General features: G+C 32.3%; 2 protein-coding genes across 2 annotated transcripts in view; one reads left to right on the top strand and one right to left on the bottom strand.

Annotated features, from left to right (window-relative positions):
* The window catches only part of LOC119684205 (neuroligin-3), a gene marked incomplete at its 5' end in the record, with an annotated part of 148,770 nt that overhangs the window by 5,244 nt on the left and 120,626 nt on the right, over nucleotides 1–22,900 (bottom strand).
* LOC119674901 lies at nucleotides 18,037–20,974 on the top strand. The gene is made up of 2 exons (XM_038086057.1): nucleotides 18,037–19,520; nucleotides 19,580–20,974. Exon 1 carries the CDS (start codon nucleotides 18,037–18,039, stop codon nucleotides 19,363–19,365), a length of 1,329 nt encoding a protein of 442 aa, XP_037941985.1. The 3' UTR covers nucleotides 19,366–19,520; nucleotides 19,580–20,974.

Genomic DNA, 22,900 nt, shown 5'->3' with positions numbered 1-22,900 from the left:
AAAGTTCGCGCCATTTTTAAATTGCATTTACAAATTTCTCAATGACTGATAGCAGCGAAATATGCAGTAGCCTTCGGTGCATGGAAGTGAGTTGAGTGGGCATAGGTAGAGTACGTTTCGAATATGTAAATTTAGTAGCTGAAAAACAAACACTTTTTTTGTACCCTTCAGATATACAATATATCCAAAAAGAATATCTTAAAATATTCCAAATATTCGCAACACTACAAACGATACATAAATTACATTGGGACCTTTTGTGACTCCTGATTGATAAAATTGATGAATGTATATAATCCGTTGACTATGACACACAAAATAAGTTCCGAAACTGAATTTATATTAGATTTAATATAAAAATAAAAATCTTGTTGACCAGTTCCATAAACCATTAGCATTAATTATGTCGTAGCATTGGTAAAGTTAAAACTATTTTTTTTTGTTTTTTATATGGAAGTATGGATTATACAGTAACTTTACGCAGTGCGCATAATAATTGTGACTTTAGTGAATAACTCTATTAAGAGGAAAAACAGTTTCTTTAAACTAAGAACAACATTCAAAGTACCATAAGTAAATGTTCGAGTTCATAGAGCTCCACGTAGTGCACTCAAGGTTATTCTTTTTGTATCCTTTTCCGGTTGAAACAGTGAACTTTTGATGATTTGACATTGCGCTATTGCCATTGGAGATACTCACGTTTTACTAACGTTGACCCAAAAAATTGTTGTTAACTGACGGCAAAGTGCAGTGGAAAGAAAAGGGGATCCTTTGGTACAAGCCCAACGAATGCGAAAGTTTTAAATAGATTTTTGACATCTATTTTTATTTCAGAATATATGTAGGTACGTGTATACTTCTGATCTACACTTTTTGTGCCTCACGTTTCCTTGTATGACTTAGTTTACTTTTTAGTTTAGTTTTGCTTTATTACTGGATGCACTTTCTAGAAAATTTTATTTGCTAATTGGCGAACAAAAAGTGAAGTTTATTTGAATAAAAACGAATTTCATGCCTGGCTGGAGTCTATGTATAAAAAATGATTTACAAGGATGCACACAGATAAATTTAAGGAAAATTCATATTTATTCCATTTTTATTTAATGATATATAATGATGTATTTAATGATACATGTTTTTAATCTAGCACAATCACACAAATTTTCTTTTGGTGCACTAGTAAAATTCTATTATTTTATTTTATATTATAGCAAATAAATGAATTTAAATTGATAACAATAAATTTAACATTATAACCGTATTTTTCTTTTTCTCCAAAACAACTAATAATGTATGAATTTGTTTCTGCGGTCCTCCAATCTGTACAGTGTTTTGTATTAGTCTGCTATCGCATCTGGTCTGGATAGCGCTGATTTAAATAATTAAGTTATACATTGATATATAAATTGGCCTAATAAGTGGCATTAATATCAATAACAAGGTAAACTCCTGCCATCCACTTATGTAAGCCTCTAATATTGAACTTAACTTATACATATAAGCAAGGACTAGAAAGGATTAGAATGCTAGCTAACAGCTCACGAAATGCGTAAATAAATTTTAGCTTAAATTAAAAAATGACAAAATTAGCAAAAAATTGAATTTCACAAAAAAGCCCACAGGAATAGTCTGTACTATAATTTTCAGTGTTACAGAAATAAAATTATCTTTGTATTAATATTAGAAGACCTGTGATAAAATCCAGGTTTAGAGCTATTGAACTCGAAAAAGTATATCAGAATACTTCAGAAATGTTATTATATTGTTCATTCACATGATAAAATCAAATTGGTATAAATTACAGAGGTTTTTATTAAGTTATCCAGATATACAGATTAACAGATAAGATTTGAAATTTTAAATATTGTTACGAAGTTACTGATTAGATCTATATATTCTTATCTTTGAGTTCTGTAGAACAAAATAATTGTTTATTTCTTTATATCCCAACTTGTCTCTTTATTCTCCTTAATAGCCTAATCACTTGACAACCATAATCAATCTCAAGTAAAAAAACTTACTAATAACAGTAATGACTTCATCCAAATACTTATTACGAGTTTAAACTACAACTTTTAGCCTACTTCAATGATTCCTATTCAATTAGTGAACCTTTAACTTTTACTAGAGCTTTAAGCCACTTTTATTATAGAACGCAGCAGAACAATTATATACATCAATAGTACCACTAGTGGTATGTGCTACTATTAGTTAGTCCTTCGACCTTTTTTGGCATCCTAACAATTTTTATAGATGCATCTTGCTTAGTTGCTAATTTAAGAGGGTTCCATACTTTCCTTGATTATACTGTGAATGGCAGTTGGGATCTCAAAAACCTCAAATTTTATTACATGGATAAAACCTTATTACTGAACAAAATTCTTTGTCCAGTTATATATATTGTTAACATTTGAAGATTTGAGAAAATGGTTGAATCAACGGCAACCTTTTATGAACCTGGCTTTTGTACTACTATGCATTGGAATCTGTATCAGTGAGATAAGATATGAAACACTTTACTTTGTACAAGAGTTTTTAAAATAAAGAGAAAAGTGTTATTTAGAAACGACCAAGTGTCATCCATTTTGAATTTAAGAAATATATTGATTAATAAATGCCAATTCAATTCAAAATTTATAATTTAATAATTAATTTTAAAGATCAATTACTGAAGTCCGATAGGAATATAGCGTAAAGACTGAGAACCGTGAGGAATAAGAAAGGAGCGATGGAAAATGTTGATAAAGAGGAAGCATGGTGTTTCTGAAGAGAAGCGGTCATTGGGATTATTTATATTCTTGATAATGACTATTTTGATCATTTTATTTAGTTGTATACTCCAAATATAAATAAAGTGAGTAGTATAAGAAAGTTTAATACATATATCAGTTTTTAGACAACTTTAATATCCTTTTTATTAATCTTATTCTTTCACCTTTTCTGTTATTTTATTTCTTCTTTTTCTTCCATAAAAACATTTGTTCAGTTCACAATTAAAATGCAATTCATATAATTAGAGTATCCTTTGCAAATATGAGAAGTTGCTTATTAGATATTTAAAAAAAGAAGTATTCTTATCCTCCCGATACTCTTACTATTTATTTTTTTTCGTTTTTGGAAGACGTAAGAATTATTTTAAAATGTTGCGCAATGTTGAACCTTAAGCATGCATATAATAATAATGATGACGATGAAGTGAACCTCTAGTCTTATGCAAATCTTATGGGAATCTCTCACATTTTTACACACACCTTTTTGTATACGAATAAAAACATTTTCTCTTGTTCGTATATTTTCTTTACGTCCTTTTTGATTTGAATTTTTTTTAAAGGATTTAAGTGAAAACACGCGTCACCTGAGACACACGTTAATTTGAGGCCCTTGGCGGCCATTCATGTGCCGCCAGAAGACATTAAATAAAGGTAAGTCACATTTTGTTTTCGGTACGGTATATATTTCATCTACATATTCTACTCCTCGGTTTTCGACTAATATCTTCGCTGTATACTATTATGTACCTACTGCGTTTATGCACTTGCTCTGTGCTATATATATATATATATATATATCGATTGTAATGTTTTACAAAATATTTCAATTGCTCTGTTGAAGCAATAACATTGTCTGTTATGTTTATATGTGTACGTCAATATGTTGCTGTAAGACACATTTTAACAGAAGGACGAAAAATTTAAACGACTCTTTAAGTTGGTCATTGTATAATAGATACTGTTGATTTGCTTTATTTACCATAGAAGAAATTCTATCCAACTTGTAATTTCATTTCCACAGATATAAGGAGGTTTAATTTCTGTTTTTCTGTTCGTAAATTTACCTTGACTTTGCATTCAAGTACGTCGTGTATTGGTATGTTAAACTCTAGCATGCATTGTAAACATTTGTATGCGTTAATTTGAGTAAATGTGCAAATTACAAAATTCCAACTGTGTTATGTTAACGGCTTGTTAAAGTGTTTATATGGTTTTTGTTGCCTAAAACTATGCAATACTTTTTGAGTATGTATCGCGGTATTAATCAGAAAATGTTAAATTAAATACAATGTCAGAAGGTTCGATTATATATTAGGCCTGTTCCATGAGCTGCTCATAGTAAAACTCAAGTAAAATTTACACGACAATATACGAAAATTTGCTGATGGAACGCACTTGTGTATACACAGTGTTATTCAAAGTTACTACGAGTAGCTCGTGGAACAGACCTACTGTGTTTGCTGGTCATAGAATAAAGTGGAATAAAAATAAACAGGATACTGGTTCCTAACGCACCCGGAGTCTGTTGATCATATTCTATAGATAATGTTATAAATAAGGGTTTTAAGATATATAATACGACAAAGGAAACTACATAGTTATATGAAATAAATTCGATAAAATAATCTTCTAGATAGATTATTCGATAGGCTTATTGTCATCAATTTAAATACTTAGTGTTATCGCAGAAGCAATATTTTCTAAAACGTATAGCTGTTAGCTTTATTATCGTATTTCTTATTTCGATAGAAAAGCAGCACATAAAGCTTTTGTCTAAAGTTGAAAAAATTAACGATTTTGCCAAGCAGTTCTGCAAAGTTGAAGAAGTAAAAATCCTCTGTCGTTTTGTAATATGTAAAGAAAATTTACTTTATTATTAGAACTTTTGCTGTCACAATGAGTCTTGTTTTGGCCAACGTTTTGTAGGTTAAGCTCTCATTCACAACTATTACAAAGAAGTATTACTTGAGATGCAATGAGGGAAAGGTGAAGCAACTACTTTTTTAACACTAATTTTTTTGGAATAAATTTTATTAACTTAAAGTTTAAAGTTCAGAATAAACCGCAAACTATTATTATTCTACTTAATTTTGGGTGTGCAGTGAAAAATTTAACTTAGAAATAGGTACTTGTAAATAAAAAACGTTGAAAGAAAAAATTCCATAAATGTAGACATATTTTTTAATAAAATTTTTTTAACTTTTCTTCATCGCATTATATTATATACAAAAAAAATCACATGAACTGAAGGACATGTTGTACAACTACTTTTTTAGGGGCTAGAATTGCGTTCTTTTCACACTCTTTTCTCATTTCAGATGCTTCTGTTTCTGCCCTTTCTGCTTTTTCTGCTTTTTCTGCTTTTTCTGCAACTCTGACAACACTGACGCGAAAAATTAAAAATAAAATATATAAAAATGTTTCCACGTGATAATATTTTTTACTGCAAACTAAAAAATTAGATGCATACACTGCAAAAAAAATATGTTGACATTTGGGTGCAGAAGTGAAATAAATGTAACATGAAATAAAAGTAATAAATAATGTCAAAGGTGCAATTTATAGAGAAAATAGCATAAAATATGTGCAACATAGTTTGCGAAAATGAAATATTCTTATTCTTTAGTTGGAAGAGGAACCTCTTCTGTACATGGGCTTTTTGATTTTGATCTCTTTCACAAGCCCAACCCCGCTTTGATTACTATATGAATTGAAACAGACTTCAAACCCATCTCTATAACGTTGTTCCTTATCCAAGTCGGATGATAAAAATAGAAGAAATCAGTTCGTATCGAAACAATTTTTGTCTTCTGGGTTATAAAATGACTTAGATTCTTCTTTACGGAAAACAATTGCTTTTTTTTTTTAAAAAACAATTTTGTTATTTTTTTATATACGGGCTTATTGGTTAACAGTTAAATAATGATCTTTTAAAAAATATTTATTTGTTTTTAAAGATTTTATTTTTACCCATGGGTTCTGCATGCGTCACCAATTATTGCAGATATTGTAATGGAGGAACTACTTGACCAACGCATGGAAAGAATGGCAATAAAACCGAGGCTTTTAACTAAATATGTAGACGACCTATTTGGGATTGTAAGAACAGATAACATCAATGATACTTTAAAAATTTTTAATGACTTTCAGAAAAGTATCAAATTCACCATAGAAGAAGAAAAGCATTTTATCTAAAAAACCAAATTTTATATTTGAAACTTCTTTGAAAAATCAGCGAGAGACTTTTTTAATCATTTCTGTACTTATTTTTCAGATCAATATTCAAGAGAGTCGTGGCTGTGATTGATCGTTTTCTATAGCTCTACTTTCGAAATTTTTTGTCAATGTTTAAATGGTAAACGTTAGTGTCTCTTATGAATATCAGATTTTGGTTAAACTAAATTAACATAAGATTCAAAAAATCAACATCAACAAAAAAATTATTATATCTTGTATTTTATGAAAATTTCGTCATATAAACATAAATTATTTACATATGTAAAAGTAAACATTTTAAAAAATATATGACATCAAGTTTTTGAAGCGGTAAAATTGCAAACACTTTTCCCTATACCATTGCCAGAGTAATATTTTTTAAATTTATTACGTCAAAAATGTATCACACTTTGGAAGCTTCGGCTTTGAAATTTTTTCCAGCAAATAGGTCCTGAAGTCTATTTTCACAGATATCTACATTGATCTTACCTGCTAAAAGTCTGTTAAAAATCCTTCACAAATTTTGATGGAAGTAGAAAAATTTCGCTTCGAATACGTCTCGAATGCTAACTTCACCGATATTTTACAGGCATGATAAGTATGACACTTCCCATACGGGCTTCTTCTCAAGAAAATGTCAAGGGTGTGCCGTTAAAATGTGCTACTACTTTTTGAGTTTCAATTAAATCAATAAATCACTGTGTTTCAAGCGCAAATTTCGATCAATTATTTGGTATTATTAATATTATTAAATAGGTATTTCTATTATGTAAACCATAGTGCAATAGGTAACAAATAGTGCAAATAATCTGTAAAGTAATGCAATGCAATTTAAATAAAAAAATTGTTACTTCTTGTAGAGAAGTCTCAACTTTGATCGAATGGTGGGTATAAAGTCATATTTTGTTCTAAAACATATATATGTTTTAGAACATATTTTATTTTCAATTTTCATTCGTCATTAAGTGCAACGATTACTAGATTGATGATTTAAATGGTAGTATAGCCAAAAGAAAACGTGGCTAATTTAGATTTTATTTAGCATCGGTGAATAGTAACATAGTAATTTAATATCCTTAAACAAATATGAATCGTAATCAACTAGAAGTTATAGTATGTGCTTTCAGAAAAATTCTTTCAAACATTGATCGCTTCAAATATATTTTAAGAAAATGTATATCATTCAAGGAAATTTAGAGTTTAATTATAACACTTTATATTTGCACTCTAAAAATACAGTAGTAACTTTGTTTGTTATAGTTCCCAAAACCACTGATGATGGATTTTTCGCAATGCCCAAAATATTAAAAGTTATTTTTAAGGTATTATTTGCATTAAATTTTAAAATATATTTCTAAATTATTTTTTAACATTTTTAGTAAAAATTAATTTTCAGAACTATTTAAAATGCTCAAATTTTAGTGGATATGCAAAAATAGAGGAAAAACATATTAAGAAGAGTTTTCGAATAAGGTAAATTTTTTTCTGAAAGTAGAAAAATTGGCCAGCAATATGGAGCTTCCGCACCAATATAGGCAATGATTTAAAAGTGGCTTATCAAGCTCTGTTGTGCGTATACAAGTAACAAAGATGCTGAGCGATCAAAAAGCCCAAAAGAGGTAATAACTCCAAATACTGTCGATTAAATTCATGAACTAGTGATGAAAAATTATCAAATAAAGCTGTGCGAGATTGCTGATCTAGTGCCGTTTTTGGGTAAAGGAGCTCATAACATTTTACGAAAACATTATCAGTAATATGGTAGGTACCCATACCATTCATAATAGATTATATAACCCTCATGTAATCATTTACAAACAGTGTTTGCAAATATGCAAAAATGTTATTGTAGATGCGATAGGTATAACATATAACACTATGTCCCAAAAAGGAAAGGACAGCCGACACAGAGAACTTCTGCTGTTGATTGTTCTTCAGAAGAGACAAAGAAAATTCAAGTAGAGATCAACATTATTATCCCGGTTTTTTCGGATGCGCAGAAGTTAACATCACATTAATCCAATTCATTCGGTTCTATTTAATTTTTATTTTTTTTGGATTTGAAAAAATGGCTTATAGAGAACAAATTTTAATCGAAGTCTTTATTTTGAAAGAATAAATTTGAATAATATATATATAGTTCTATATATAAACTTTTGAAAGCAAGCACTGAGTACTTATTTAAGTATTTATTTAAGTCTTCACACAGAATCCTCGAAGATTATCATCGAAGAATTATTTTAAGGGGAACCAAATTTTCATGCGAAAAATATTCGTGTAATAGTATTTTTCGCATGAAAACTTGGTTCTCCTTAAAATAATTTCTTCGATGATAATCTTCGAGGACTCTGTCTGAAGACTTAAATAAATGCTCAGTGCTTGCTTTCAGAAGTTTATATATAGAACTATATATGTATGTATAAATTGTATAAAACTTGATAGAATAAACTATTTGCTTTGTTCTCTATTAATTGGGATTTAATAAATTTAATTTGATGGGTCTGTAAAACTCAAAGTTAACTTTCTCCATTCAGCTAACAGATGGCAATGGGAGATGAACACATTTTTCCAATTATCCGCAAATGCTTTCGTTAATTGCTCAAAAGAATAAAATGAAGCTGCAGATATGACATTAAAATTTCATTTAAAATGTGATGCCCTCTTTTATTAACTTTCCTTTAAAGGCATTTCAGCAGACACAAAAATATTTATTTTAATTTAAATGTAACAATAAAACAATGAAAGGAAAATCAAGATTTTATGCCCTTTTACGACTTTAATTACAAAAGTAGTAATGCAACCGAAAAAGCAAAGTAATTCGTTTTTAATGAATTACTAAAAAAGAAGGAAAACACGCGTAATTAAGGCGAGTTTAATAAAAAAAAGGCAACATTAAAAAGGGTCTAATTAAAAGCGCGCAATCATAAAATATGTAAAGAAGGACACACACACACGCATACAAATCCTTGAAAAAGCGCGTGTTTATATACGAATAAGGCGATATACTTATATGAGGCGAATTTGCAGTATGCAAATTTATAGCACACCAACAAACACACGCATAAACAAAATCACCCAGCATAATGTTGTGTACATATGCAATTAAAAATTAAAAATATGCTACATAAAGCGCAAGTAATCAAAATGTTAAAACACTTTACAGCGCAATATGAGCGCTGTAAAGTGTGTTTGTGTGTGTGTGAGAAAATCGTAAATTTTTACTATTAAATTTAATTTTTTAATACTAATTAACGTTCAGTTGTTTACATGTGTGGGTGTGTGTGTTTAATAACTTGGGTGGACTTATCATGGCAGCTTCTCTTTTTTCATTCGATTTGTAAATTTTTCTCTTAAAAATGCGTTAAAAACGCAGTTGTTCAAGACCGGCATGTGGAAATATTGACTCTTACTCATTCGGTGAAGGTGAAAAAAGAAAATGGAAAGGAGGTAAATTTTATAACAATCCGGCAAGCATTGTTATAGCGCTTTATAATTTTTGTAAATGAATAGATAATTAAAAAATATTTGGAACTCTCACGCATTGTTAAAACTTTGGGTCAACAATTGCAGCACCTAAATCATATGTACCTAAATAGGAGGGTCACTATTTATATTTTGAGCCTATAATGAAAAAATACTAACTTGTCGTTGAAAATTGCTTTATTGTTACTCGAGGTATTCTCCTTTAGGGTTAATACACCTTTGCATGCTCATTTTTTCTAATCCTCTTCAGACACCGACAAAAAATGGTATTTAAATGCAACAACGATTTTTTCCACTGATAAAAATCATTGTCGATGCTCAATTTATTCTTGACGTTCGAGAACAAGAAGAAATCATTGAATGATTGGGTGTCAAATCAGGACTGTACGGCGGATGACCCATCAATTAGATTTTTTTAATATTTAAATAGTCGGTTGTTAGACGAAATGTTTGAGCACTCGCATTGTCTTGATGGATATGGAGAATGATCCGACGGCGCTTTTTTTTTTCGTCACTGGAAATAATTGAAGACTTCCGGTAAACAAATAGTTGTACTTGTATACCATTTGGAATTGATCATTTTACGTTCCTGTAATGATTTACTCGTAGTTGCCACATTACCAGTTTTCACGAAAAAACAAGCCACCATTTGTTTCGAAGTGCTTCGAGCGTGAACAACTTTCGTTGGATTTGGTTCATCTTGAAACATCCATACAGTCGATTGCTGATTTCTATATACTCATACATCCATGATTCGTCACCTGTTACAATCTCATATAAGAGTTCATCTTTTGAAGCACCGCCATTGTGCATCTTGAGCATTTGTGTACACCAATCGGTACGAAAATCTTTTTGACATTTTGTCAAATGATGGGGAATCCAACAAAAATTAACCTTTCTCATGCAATAGCTTATATATGCTGGTGGAACTAATAAACTAATGCCTAGGGTTCCCTCAATCTCAAAGTAAGAGTATGTCGCATGACGATCTTGTATTACTCGTATCACTTTTTGCACAGCATGAACTGCGGGCACAATTAAAATCATTGTATCAGTGGCAGTGTTTCACAGTGGCAAAGGATGGGGTTTCATCGCCAAATGTGGAAGTAAGTTGATCGATGTACTCTTGCCTTGATAGTCCACGTCGAATAAATCATCGTAATAAATCATCGCACGAAAATTTTCTCGCGTTATTTCCATTTTTTCGCGAACTCTCAATTTCACCGTAAATCACTGTAAATAACACAAATAGTCGCGACGTTTTATTGACAAAAAGTCTAAGGTACGTTATGTTTAATAAACTTTCGTATGGAGGCTTCAAGTTAGGGAATTATTGTTTTTATTTTAAAAGAAACTAGGATTACATTGTAACATATTTGTTTATTTACTGGCTGACTCGGCGAACTTCGTGTCACTCACTCGTTTCTAATGATCGAGCAAGAGCAGTACGAACTCGATCTCTTTCTTGGCTTGCTTGCCTCTGCTCACTCGTTTCGAATGATCGAGCAAGAGCAATGCGAACTCGAACTCTTTCTTGCCTCTGCTTACTCGTTTCTAATGTGTGAACTCGATCTCTTTCTTTTCTAGTTTTTCTCTGCTCACTTGTTTCTGAAACTCGTTCTTCCCTTCTCCTTTTTGCTTGATTTGTAGTTCAACCAATGGCACTTCGCTTTGGTGGCGTAATTGTGGTGTTAAATAAAACGTATTTCCCTCTGATTTTAATAAATTAAATTAAATAAATTATTCTATTACACTTAATATATTTACTCAAAATTAAACTAAAACACACACTGTACGAATGTAAGAACCAAGCTGACTTTTCACAATCTAACAATCTAGGATTATTATATTGTCTTAAATGATATTGTAAATTATATTACAGAATATACTTTTACCAGAATATTACTAATTAAATGAACCTAGAACCCCAACTTTGGTTTTAATAAAAATTTGCAAAAACCTTCCCAGGGATATACCTAATAATTTCCCAAATTTTCACGGTGATTGGATGTATGGTTTTTGAATCCATCGAGTACAGACAGACAGACAGACAACATTCATTTTTATAAATATAGATTTGAAATCAAATACAACATAGAAATTATAGTAAAGTAAAATATGCAGAAATTAGGGTTTGGGATTTTAATTTTTATCGGTAAATGGTTATCTCAGTTCCATTTAGTTTAGAAAAAGAGATGTCTCATTAACACCAAAATTGATTCATACCTAAAACAAAAATTTGACTTATAGAATGCACTTTCCCATATTCGTTTTAGTACGTCACAATATTTTTATTCGATTTGTAGAGAGTTTCGAGTTGTAGAATTTCGAGTTATGGAAGCAGAATTGATGTAATTTGCACTTTAAAACCCTGTTGCACTTTTTTTAGTTCTACTCTTAGAAAATTCGAGTTATAGAAGTTCGGGTTATGGAAGTTTGACTGTACTACTATTTTTATTGTTATTGTTATTATTGTTGTTATTTATTTGTTAACAATGTTAACAATATTATTAAATAATAAAAAAATCTTTTAGATACTCCTGATACTCCAACGAAACGAAACATCGGGTGAAAAAATGAAGTAAATTAAAATTTATTTGCATCCCAGTCATAAGACCAGAGTGGCCTAAATAAAAATGATAATTTAAAAAAATACAACCTCATTATTAATGAAATTTTTGTGTTTTCTGACAACAATTACATTTTAACTAAACATTTTTAGAATGTAAAAATTTTTAATTTTAATAAAATTAAAAATATATGTAAAAAAATTAAAATGGGCTTCCATTCAAATAACTGGTTTATTACTTTAAGAACCCTAACCTGAAAATTATTGCAAGGATACTGAAATGTTAGTGAAACTGAAATGTTCTTGAGTAGTTAAACCATGCTTGGAAAAGCAGAAGTGAAAAGGTTGGGTAGATTTCATTCCTTTCATTCCCTTCATTCCTTTTATTAGTCGTTTGTGATCTCAAATTTATGCATTAGAAAAAATTAGATTTTTAAAGAAAATGCATCAACACGTTCACCTGAAAGTGTTTTTACTAAAATTTTATGGCTCTTAGCATTGAATAAACCAAACTCTTATGCCATTCTAGGAAACGTGAACTTAAACTTGCTTCAGAAATTTTAAGTTTCACCTTGAGTTTTAGAAAATTGTGCAAGCAAAAAAAATTTATAAAAAAAAATTTATATAAAATAATTAAATATATTTTTTTTGTTGTGCTTATTGTGTTAACTAATATTTGGCATATAAGTTCCATTAGGCAAAGAATTCAATTCAATCTTTTCTTCTTTCTGGCTGGCCATTGCCACTTCCACAATATTTTTTCTTTCTTAAACACAAACAATTTCGCTTAAAGCACTGCATTTTCATAGTCAGTTTATCTTGAATTAGTGCCGTTATTTGTGTCCTTGAGGCTTAGTACTGCTCCTTGTATTTCTGTTCTGTTTTGGAAACCATTGTTTCACCTGAACACAATTAAATTTGCATTTTGAGCATGTTCCTACGAGGCCCAACATTTTAGCTGATTAACATTCACACCGCACCGTTCCTGGCCATAGTCGAAGCTATGAATTTGTATGCAATTTCCAGTGACGCTTCCTTTCCGGGCGCATAATACTCGTATACACTTTAGAAACAAAGGAACTGGAGAATGTTTGACTTTTTTTGAAAGGATATCTTTAGATGGAGATATACGCGCCCAAGAAGAACAAAAAGGATACATGTTTTTTCGAGTTATGCTAATTCTATTTGTATTGTTGTTAATTAGCAAAACTATTTTAAGTAAACTTTTATTCTAAATCAAATTTAAAAATAAAATATTAAAAAAATTAAAAAATTGCTTATGAAAATTGAAGAAACCTACAATTTATTGTTTTATGACCAAATATCAATTATATATTTTTTATAATTTATTTAGGTTATTTAATATTTAACATTGTCCAAAAAGCCTGAGACATTTTTATCGATATTTTTATCACAATAAGTGGCCTACATACCTTGGAACATTGTAACGTAAACGTTTGTAAAGTATTGGGTTTAAACCAAATATTGGTAAAGATAGAATATCTGATTTATTTATAATATATAATCATACGACAATTTTAATTAAACTAACCCAAAGTCATTGCTTCTGTAGTATTATTTTATATCCATTTAATGTGAAAAGCACTTATTTTTTTTTATTAATACAACTAACAAGCATTTTTGGTTTGAAAAATTGTAAATATTTACGTTAAGGTAAAGGTATTTCATAAAGGTAAGGTATTTTACTACTTAGTGAGGTCAAAGGGAATTATACGTTTTAATCTCTGTGCTGAGTCATTTGTGCTGACTAAATATAAAGATCCTGCATTTTTTTATATTTTGTGTAATTTTCGTTGCGTGAGAAACAGCATACGTTTTTATACTGACCTAAACGGGTTTTATTACCGGATCAAGATGTAGGTCTGCACTAAGAATATATCAGGATAATATTTCTTAGTACTTTTGTGCAGGGTTTGAATTGCTGTTGCTAATTGCATTGCTTGCATAATTGCTAACGCATTGCATATGAAAATGAAATAAAAATATGCATTAGCAACAGCAAAAAACGTAAACTGGTTTCATTTTGATTGCTTGCTAATAGTCAATTTTACATTTTTGACTATTATGCATTTGGAATATATGCAACTTGCTTGCTTATGCGTTAGCTGCTTGTGTTTTGCTATTAGCAAATGTATATGGATTTCTTCTTTTTGTTTTTGTTTTAAGGGAATGTGTACGCATTATTTCTTTGTTGGTGCATTGAATATAGTTGTGCAAAATTGTAAGTAATGTGTGTGCGTACAATTTGTATGCAATTAATATTATTTTATCTGTAAATAGATTATGCCTAAATTTATGTTTTTTTTAATTATTAAATTTATGATATATATGATATATATGATATATATGATATTAATTATTAATTATTAATTTATATATATATATATATATATATATATGTTTATATTTGTGGGAAAATTTTAAATAATATGTAAAACATATTATATACAAAGTTGCCGTTATTCTAAAGTGTTTCATTTTAATCGGTGTATCATGGCTCCGCGACTTAATAAATTCGCAATTCTTCAACATTTTAATATAAATAGTGATAGCGATTTAGCAGTTTGTAAAATTTGCAAACATTCGTTGAAGAGGGACAGAATATTTAATTTAAGAACACATTTAAAAAATATGCACCAGTTAAATATAAATAAAAATGAAGATTCCAGCTCAAGTAGTAGTGCAATAGTTGTGAAAAAATCATTCCGAAAACAAACAATTAAAATCGAAATGAGCAAAAAAGAGTTATTTCGCTATTCCATTTAATGTCCTTAATTCGGAAAATATGAGAAAGATTATTGACCCTATTTGTCGTGGCTTAGAAGAAAAATTTAATAAAAAATTTGTATTGAAAAGCATCTCCAACGAGCTGTACGAAGAAGTCGAACTGCTAAATCGCTATCACTATTTATATTAAAATGTTGAAGAATTGCGAATTTATTAAGTCGCGGAGCCATGATACACCGATTAAAATGAAACACTTTAGAATAACGGCAACTTTGTATATAATATGTTCTACATATTACTTAAAATTTTCCCACAAATATAAACATATATATATAAATTAATAATTAATAATTAATATCATATATATCATATATATCATATATATCATAAATTTAATAATTAAAAAAACATAAATTTAGGCATAATCTATTTACAGATAAAATAATATTAATTGCATACAAATTGTACGCACACACATTACTTACAATTTTGCACAACTATATTCAATGCACCAACAAAGAAATAATGCGTACACATTCCCTTAAAACAAAAACAAAAAGAAGAAATCCATATACATTTGCTAATAGCAAAACACAAGCAGCTAACGCATAAGCAAGCAAGTTGCATATATTCCAAATGCATAATAGTCAAAAATGTAAAATTGACTATTAGCAAGCAATCAAAACTGGTTGTTTACGTTTTTTGCTGTTGCTAATGCATATTTTTATTTCATTTTCATATGCAATGCGTTAGCAATTAGTCGTTTGACAAAAATCGACTGGTTAATATTTATGCATTAGTCAAAATATGGTTGCTTTTGCTAATTTTCAGCAAGCAATTCAAACCCTGCTTTTGTGTCGATAACACTGAATGCCTGCCAATTAGCCATTTTATTTACTTAAAATTTAGCTCAAGTTCTTCTTTATTGTTTTTCACATGCTCTTTTTAACATAGTTTAGCATCTAGCGTCATGACTAAGTATTTCGCAGTATTCGCATAGGGTATTTCCAGTCCATTTATATTTAATTTGCAGTGGGAGAGCCTTTTTTTTCGTTAAGTCAACATGTACCGATTTTGTATTGTTAAGTTTAAGTAACCATAGTTTCGTCTACTTATTAACATAATTAATGGCCAGCTGAAATGTTTTAGTTGCTTCCAATTTCATTAGAACCAATTGAACCAATTTTATAATTTCTATTATAGGGATATCATTAGTAAACAAAAGAAGGAGTATGGAACCAAGTACGCTTAAGTGGAATGCATTTAAAAGAGAAAAAAACGTGGTCTATGTAATGGCTACTTATAACCTTGTCAACAATATTGTTGTTGTTATATTGTATAAATGATGACGTACATTGTCTTAGGACATTAATTGCTTGCTCTTACTTAATCAGGAGTTCAAGTGGTCGTTCATTTTTCCTAATTGATTACTGTGAAATGTGTGGTAATATGTTGCTGTCGTATTTATTTGATATAGAGCTCGGCCTGATAAAATGATTTCCTTTAGAAATCATTTCTAAATTTGATTTGATTTTAGAAATTAAATCAAATTTAGATTTGATATTGAGCGCGAATTTTCTAATCCACCAAAATTTAATTATTGGAGAAAGAATACATTAATGCATTAAAAAAGAATACATTTTATTATCATACACTCGAAGTGAAACCCGATGAATTGCTTTACAATTTTTTCAAGTAAAATTAGAGTTTTATTGAAATATTTTCGATCTTTAATTGTTACAGTATCTGAGTCCTTTGTTGATATTCATTTGTTTTATTTATTATCCAACTAAAGTGATAAAATTATGGAGAAATTACATTTGAAGAGTAATTACTCTTAAAATGCTCATGTGCAACTGAGTCAATTTATATTGAGGCTTCAACATCAATTAAATATGTTAATTAAATATGCTTTAAAATTAATTAAATAATAAAATAATTATAATAAATAATAAAAAAAGAAAGGAAAAAAGATGGAAGAAGTATGGCAAGCAATTCTAATTAGCTTAATTACCTTAACGATTTCGGTATATTTTCACCTGTCTAGGATGTATATGTATTATTGTGTTAAGTATGTAGACTAATATGTGAACATTTATTAACCGATATAATGACGAACATTTTTATGTAGAAGTAACTAATTATATTTGCTAATTTTATTTTCCTTTAGTGTTATTGTATCATAAATAATTTTGAGTTTTGTTCAAATTTTCCAAATTTGATGATTAGACATTTAAATTTTTTGCCAATGAAAACTAACTCATTCATAAAAACTGAAACATTTATTTACCGATCTCTGTTTTGCTCTATCTTAACTCGGGAAAGAGAGATGTAAAAATTGCAAAATAGGTCAATCAATAAAGTTGAAGTGCTGTGAAATGAGTTCAAAAATGAAACGTCCAGATGTTTTTGTTTGGTTCTAAATTAGTTGAGCAATGACATGGAAAGTATTTAGATGTCTAGAATCGAAAAGAGTAAAAATGTATTAAGAAGAGTACTGTATCACATATATCTGTATATCTGATTTTATATTAACAGTGATGTTTCAGTAGATATTTCAGAATATTATCGAATAAAAATAAGAAGAACAAGTAAGGTTAAACATATATAAAGTTCGGATCATTTAAATTTTTATATATAAAATATATATGAGTCAATAACCAATTTAAATATGTCCAATTATAAAAATAAATTTAAAGATGAAAATTTTAACAATAAAATTAAACGAATTGATTCATTTAAATTTTAAATTTTCGCAAAATATCCACTCTAATTCTTTCATTTTAGTTTCGATCTTCACAATGCCATAATATTGACCAATCAGAATCGTTAATACGTAATTTTCCTTTTAAAAAGAAAGAATAAACAGGTTTGCTGGGTTCGTGTTCTAGTTTGAACGGGATATGGTTATGCGTAACACAGTATGTAAATACCTTAAGCCTATGCCATATCAAGACCATGATGCGTGATATATTATCACATCCTTCTCGAGGTGAACCTGTTTTTTCATGTTGGCTATCATGTCGGCATAACAGAACATCATGGATCTAGAGAGGAAAACTCGATAAAACCCGTAATCTCCGGTGTTATTCGACCCGTGCCGATGAGATGAATAGCACTACGTCAGTGTGTTTTTAAACGGAGACCTCCGGATAACTGGCGCCCTCCGGTTGTAATTTAGCCTTATCCGGGTATTGCGGATCTCTGCCCGGATGGACCTTCCTTTCTCCGCAACTCGTGGGTTTTAATATGAATGAACCAATAAATAATAAAAATAAAAATTCTATAGCGGAGAGCTCGGCTAAACAGAGCTCCAAATCTTCGGACACTAAATGTCCAAATAAGGTACCTACCGCGACTTCCAGTGGTAATAAAAAGGTGCCTTCAAATAATAATAAACAAAACGTATCGATACGCTCCGGACCACTAATTCGGTCAGGCCCTCCAGGGAGGAGGAGTTACAAGGAACGCCGAGCGGCGACTAGACTGCTCGAAAGATACGGCAATATTTCGGTTACATCCGAATCTATGAAGGCCAGGATTGCCTGGGCTAAGCAGGTCCTCGATACCTCGAAGGACAAGCAGGAACCTGCTACGAAGCGACAGCGCTCATTAGATGAGTCAGCTTCAAAACCTGATGCCAAAAAGGCAAAATTTCGTGGCAACGCCACAAATACAAAATCCTTTAGCGACATGCTGAAGGGTTCTTTAATAATGGGAGTCATTGATGAAAATGACCCGGATGGCACAATTACTCCTGCTAAGTGGGACTTAATTGAGCTCAAGCTCCTTGACATTTATGTCGATCTCCTGAAGGACTTTCCTGGAGACGGTCCCACTTGTCGCGATAGTGGATGGCATCAGGGCCATGTGAAACTTATCGCCTGCGCAGATCAGCGTTCTGTTGATCTTTTTCGCAAAGCCATTTCCAGAATTGGTGAGGCATGGCCAGGCGCCAAACTTAAGGTTGTTACTAAGGAGCAAATCCCTAGTCGACCAAGAGCGCGTTCCTGGATACCAGCCCATCAGTCCGATCCTCAGCGGATTCTGGAACTTATTCGGTTAGGAAACCGTCAGTTAAACACATCAACGTGGAAGATTACCAAGCTGGAGGAAGTCAAGGGTAAATATAGGTCGGTCAGTTTTGTGATTGACAAAGCATCCTTGGCCACTTTGGCGAAATCAAATGGTGTCATTAACTACGGTTTCTCAGCCATCACAATGAGGGTATATAAAAAGGACGAGGAGCAATCCTTACCTAATGACACAGGTCCAGCAGCACCGCAAGGCACTGTTGATACCATAATGGAAGCGGGCGATATTGTAACTGCTACCGCAAACTCAGTGGGCCCAGTAGAAATACTGCCTACCACTTCTGATTCAATAAATATGGACGTGACTATGTCCTCTCCAGCTCCTTCAATTACATCTGAAGAGAGTATTGGTACGCGCTATCTTTTTGACGAAGAAGAACTTTTGAACTCTGAAAATGAATCTGAAGAAGATAGCGCGCTTGACGTTACAGTGGTGGACACTACCACATCCAAAACAAATCATGATGCGGGTACTACAAATTAACCTGCACCACTGCAAGGCTGCGTCCGCCAGCTTGTTGCAATGCCTCAGCAACAACGAGGCTGATATGGTCCTGGTGCAAGAGCCATGGGTTTTCAAGGATCTTGTCTGCGGACTCAGGACTAAAAACTTTGACTTAATGTATGCGGTAAACAAGGGTAAGCCTAGATCCTGCATATTAATAAATAAAATATATAACGCTCTCATGCTTTCGCAGTATAGTGACAAAGACCTAACCGCAGTAAGTATTGAGGGACCTTGGGGCCAGATATGGGCGGTATCTGCATATATGGCTCACGATCACGAAGAGTTGCCATCAAGTAACCTAAAACAGCTGACAATTGACGCTAGGAGACTTGGTGCAGATATCATTTTGGGCTGCGACGCAAATGCTCACCATGAAATATGGGGCAGCTCAAACACGAATGAACGTGGTGAGTTACTTTTCGATTTTATTTTTAGTAATAATCTTTTTATATGTAATGACGGTAATAGGCCGACTTTTGTTACCAAAAACAGGCAGGAGGTTTTAGACATTACCGTGACTACTGCCAAAATTCATGGGTCTATAAGAAAATGGAAAGTGTCCACTAGACACTCTTTTTCAGACCATATGATTTTAGAATTTTCTATACACTTAAAGAAATCAAGTACCCCCAGTTTAGAAACTTTCAGAAATGTCAGGAATACAAACTGGACAAAGTACAAATCCTCTATAAATGAGCTGTTGACAAACACTACTCTTTATCCGCCAGAGAATATAAATGATCTGGACGAGCAGGTAGGAGATCTTACCTCAATACTTAATGAAGCTTTTAACCTTGCCTGTCCTTCAACTCGACCTAGTAGGAAGAGTAACCCACCCTGGTGGAATAGAAACTTAGGTCAATTGAGGAAAGAATGCAGGAGACTTTTTAATAGGGCAAAGCTAAATAGAAATGAGAGTGACTGGTCTGAATACAAGATCTCTCTGCAGAATTATAAGAAAGAACTACGTAAGTCTAAGAGGACTAGTTGGCAATCATATTGTCAAGAGATTAGTAGGGACTCTGAAACCTCTAGACTACGCAAAATCCTATCTAAAAATCCATCTGTCCCTGAGTTGCTAAGAAAACCGGATGGGACTTGGTCAAATAACAGTAGGGAGTCACTAGATTTATTACTAGATACCCACTTTCCTGGATCCTTTGCTTCGACGGAATCCTCAGAATGTTTAAACTACGCACCGGTAAACTCTATCAAGTTAAACCTACAAACTCTAAAATGGGCCATTTTTAGCTTTAAGCCATATAAATCACCAGGACCGGATAGTATTCATCCTATTGAGCTGCAAAACTCTTGGGATCAAATACAAAACTGGCTTCTGACCATTTTTAAATATTGTCTCATTTTTAATTATGTTCCAACTCAATGGAGAAAGGTTAGAGTTGTCTTTATTCCTAAGGCGGGTAAAACCTCTCATAGTAACCCTAATGAACTCCGTCCAATTAGTCTTTCATCTTTCATGCTGAAAGCTTTAGAAAGAATTATAGACTTTGAAATAAGGCGCGTTATAGATCCCAATCTTTGGTCACCGACACAACACGCCTACACTAAGGGTAAATCCACAGAGACAGCACTGCATGCCCTCACCTGTACTATTGAAAAAACTCTTAAAGTAAAGGAATTTTGTATAGTGGCTTTCGTAGATATTGAAGGAGCTTTTAACAATATTCTTCCCAGTGCAATAGCTAACGCACTCTCGCGTCTGGGTGTTGAGGATGCGCTTATCAGCTTTATCGGTCAGTTACTAACTGGCAGAATTATTGAAGCACAAATGGGTGTATCAGCAACACACAGACGGGTAAATAGAGGTACCCCCCAAGGGGGCGTACTCTCTCCTCTCCTCTGGAATATAGCGGTGAATGAACTGTTACAAAAACTGGGGAGAGCGGGATGCGGGACAGTTGCATATGCGGATGACATTGCACTAACAGTTACTGGAAAATATGCTACTAGTTTAAGGGATATTTTGCAGTATGGCCTGAATATCCTTAACAATTGGACACTGACATGTGGTCTCGGGGTTAACCCCAGAAAAACAGAAATCGTAGTATTTACCAGAAAACATAGGGTTCCAAATCTTTCTCCACTCTATATTAAAGGTTCTGCGATACAATATATTGAGAAAGCAAAATTTTTAGGCATTGTTTTCGATAGGAAACTGAGCTGGAAAGAAAATGTTTTGGAGCGGGCTAGGAAAGCAAACATTGCTCTGCTCCTTTGTCAAAAAGCTATTGGTAAAAGGTGGGGTTTGCAACCACGTATCGCTCAATGGCTATACACTGCTGTCATTAGACCAATACTTCTGTATGGCATTGCCATATGGTGGACAGCTCTTGATAAATCTTCGTACTGTACGGTACTGAACAGGGTTCAGCGCAGGGCTGAACTCTGTATAAGTGGTGCTCTGTGTACAACACCATCTATAGCATTAGATCTAATGCTCCATTTAATGCCACTTGACATCATCAGTAAGCAGTTGGCAGCATCATCTGCCCTAAGACTTAAGGCTACTTCACAATGGAAGGCTAGTGACTATGGGCATGGCTCGATTCTAAATATTTTCAGTTCTACTCCAAATAACATTGACTACACCTCTCCGATTCTCGACTTTGATAGAAAATTTATTGTTAGATTCCCATCCAGGGAAGCTTGGTTGTCAGGAGGTCCCTCCCTGGGTGAGGGTCTGCAAATTTTTACTGATGGCTCAAAGATTGGGAGCGGCGTAGGCAGTGGAGTTTTCTCAGAGGGGCTGAATATATCCTCCTGCTATAGGCTTCCGGATCACTGTAGTGTTTTTCAGGCAGAAGTAATTGCCATTAAGGAAGCTTTAGCTTGTCTAGAAGTAGGTAATATACTTGAAAGGAATATATATATACTATCGGATAGTCAAGCTGCTTTAAAGTCCTTGAGTTCTGTCCAATTCACATCTAGGACGGTCCTTGACTGCTACACATCTCTAAATGAGATGTCGACGCAGTTCAATATTTCTCTAATCTGGGTCCCCGGTCATAGGGATATTTACGGCAATTGTAAAGCAGACGAGCTAGCCAGACGTGGTGCTTCAGGGAACCACTCGGAACACCTAAACAATCTGGGCATATCGTTGACTTCATGCAAATTGATTTTGAGTTCTTCCTGTGCCGAACTTTTTAACAAAAGATGGGAAGACTCTGCGATATGCAGGCATCTGTATGCAATGTGGCCACAGACCAACAATAGAAAATCGAAGTCTCTCTTAGAGTTATCCCGTAGAGATATCAGTCTTGTAGTAGGTTTACTAACAGGTCATTGTATTCTAGGTAATCATGCTAGGAGACTGAATCTACCGTTCAACCATTTTTGCCGCAGTTGTGGTGAGGATGACGAAAGTGCCTCTCACCTGCTTTCTTCGTGTCCGGCACATGCACGGCGTCGCCTTAAATTTTTGGGGGCTTTCTTTTTTGAGGATCTTGACGAACTTCGAGAACTCCCTCTATGTAGCATTGTAAGCTTT

This window comes from Teleopsis dalmanni, chromosome 2 (assembly GCF_002237135.1).
Source record: "Teleopsis dalmanni isolate 2A chromosome 2, ASM223713v2, whole genome shotgun sequence".
In the NCBI taxonomy this organism is placed as follows: Eukaryota; Metazoa; Arthropoda; class Insecta; order Diptera; family Diopsidae; genus Teleopsis; species Teleopsis dalmanni.
The sequence above is the reverse complement of the archived record's forward strand: the minus strand, read 5'-3'. Positions and strand labels throughout refer to the sequence as shown.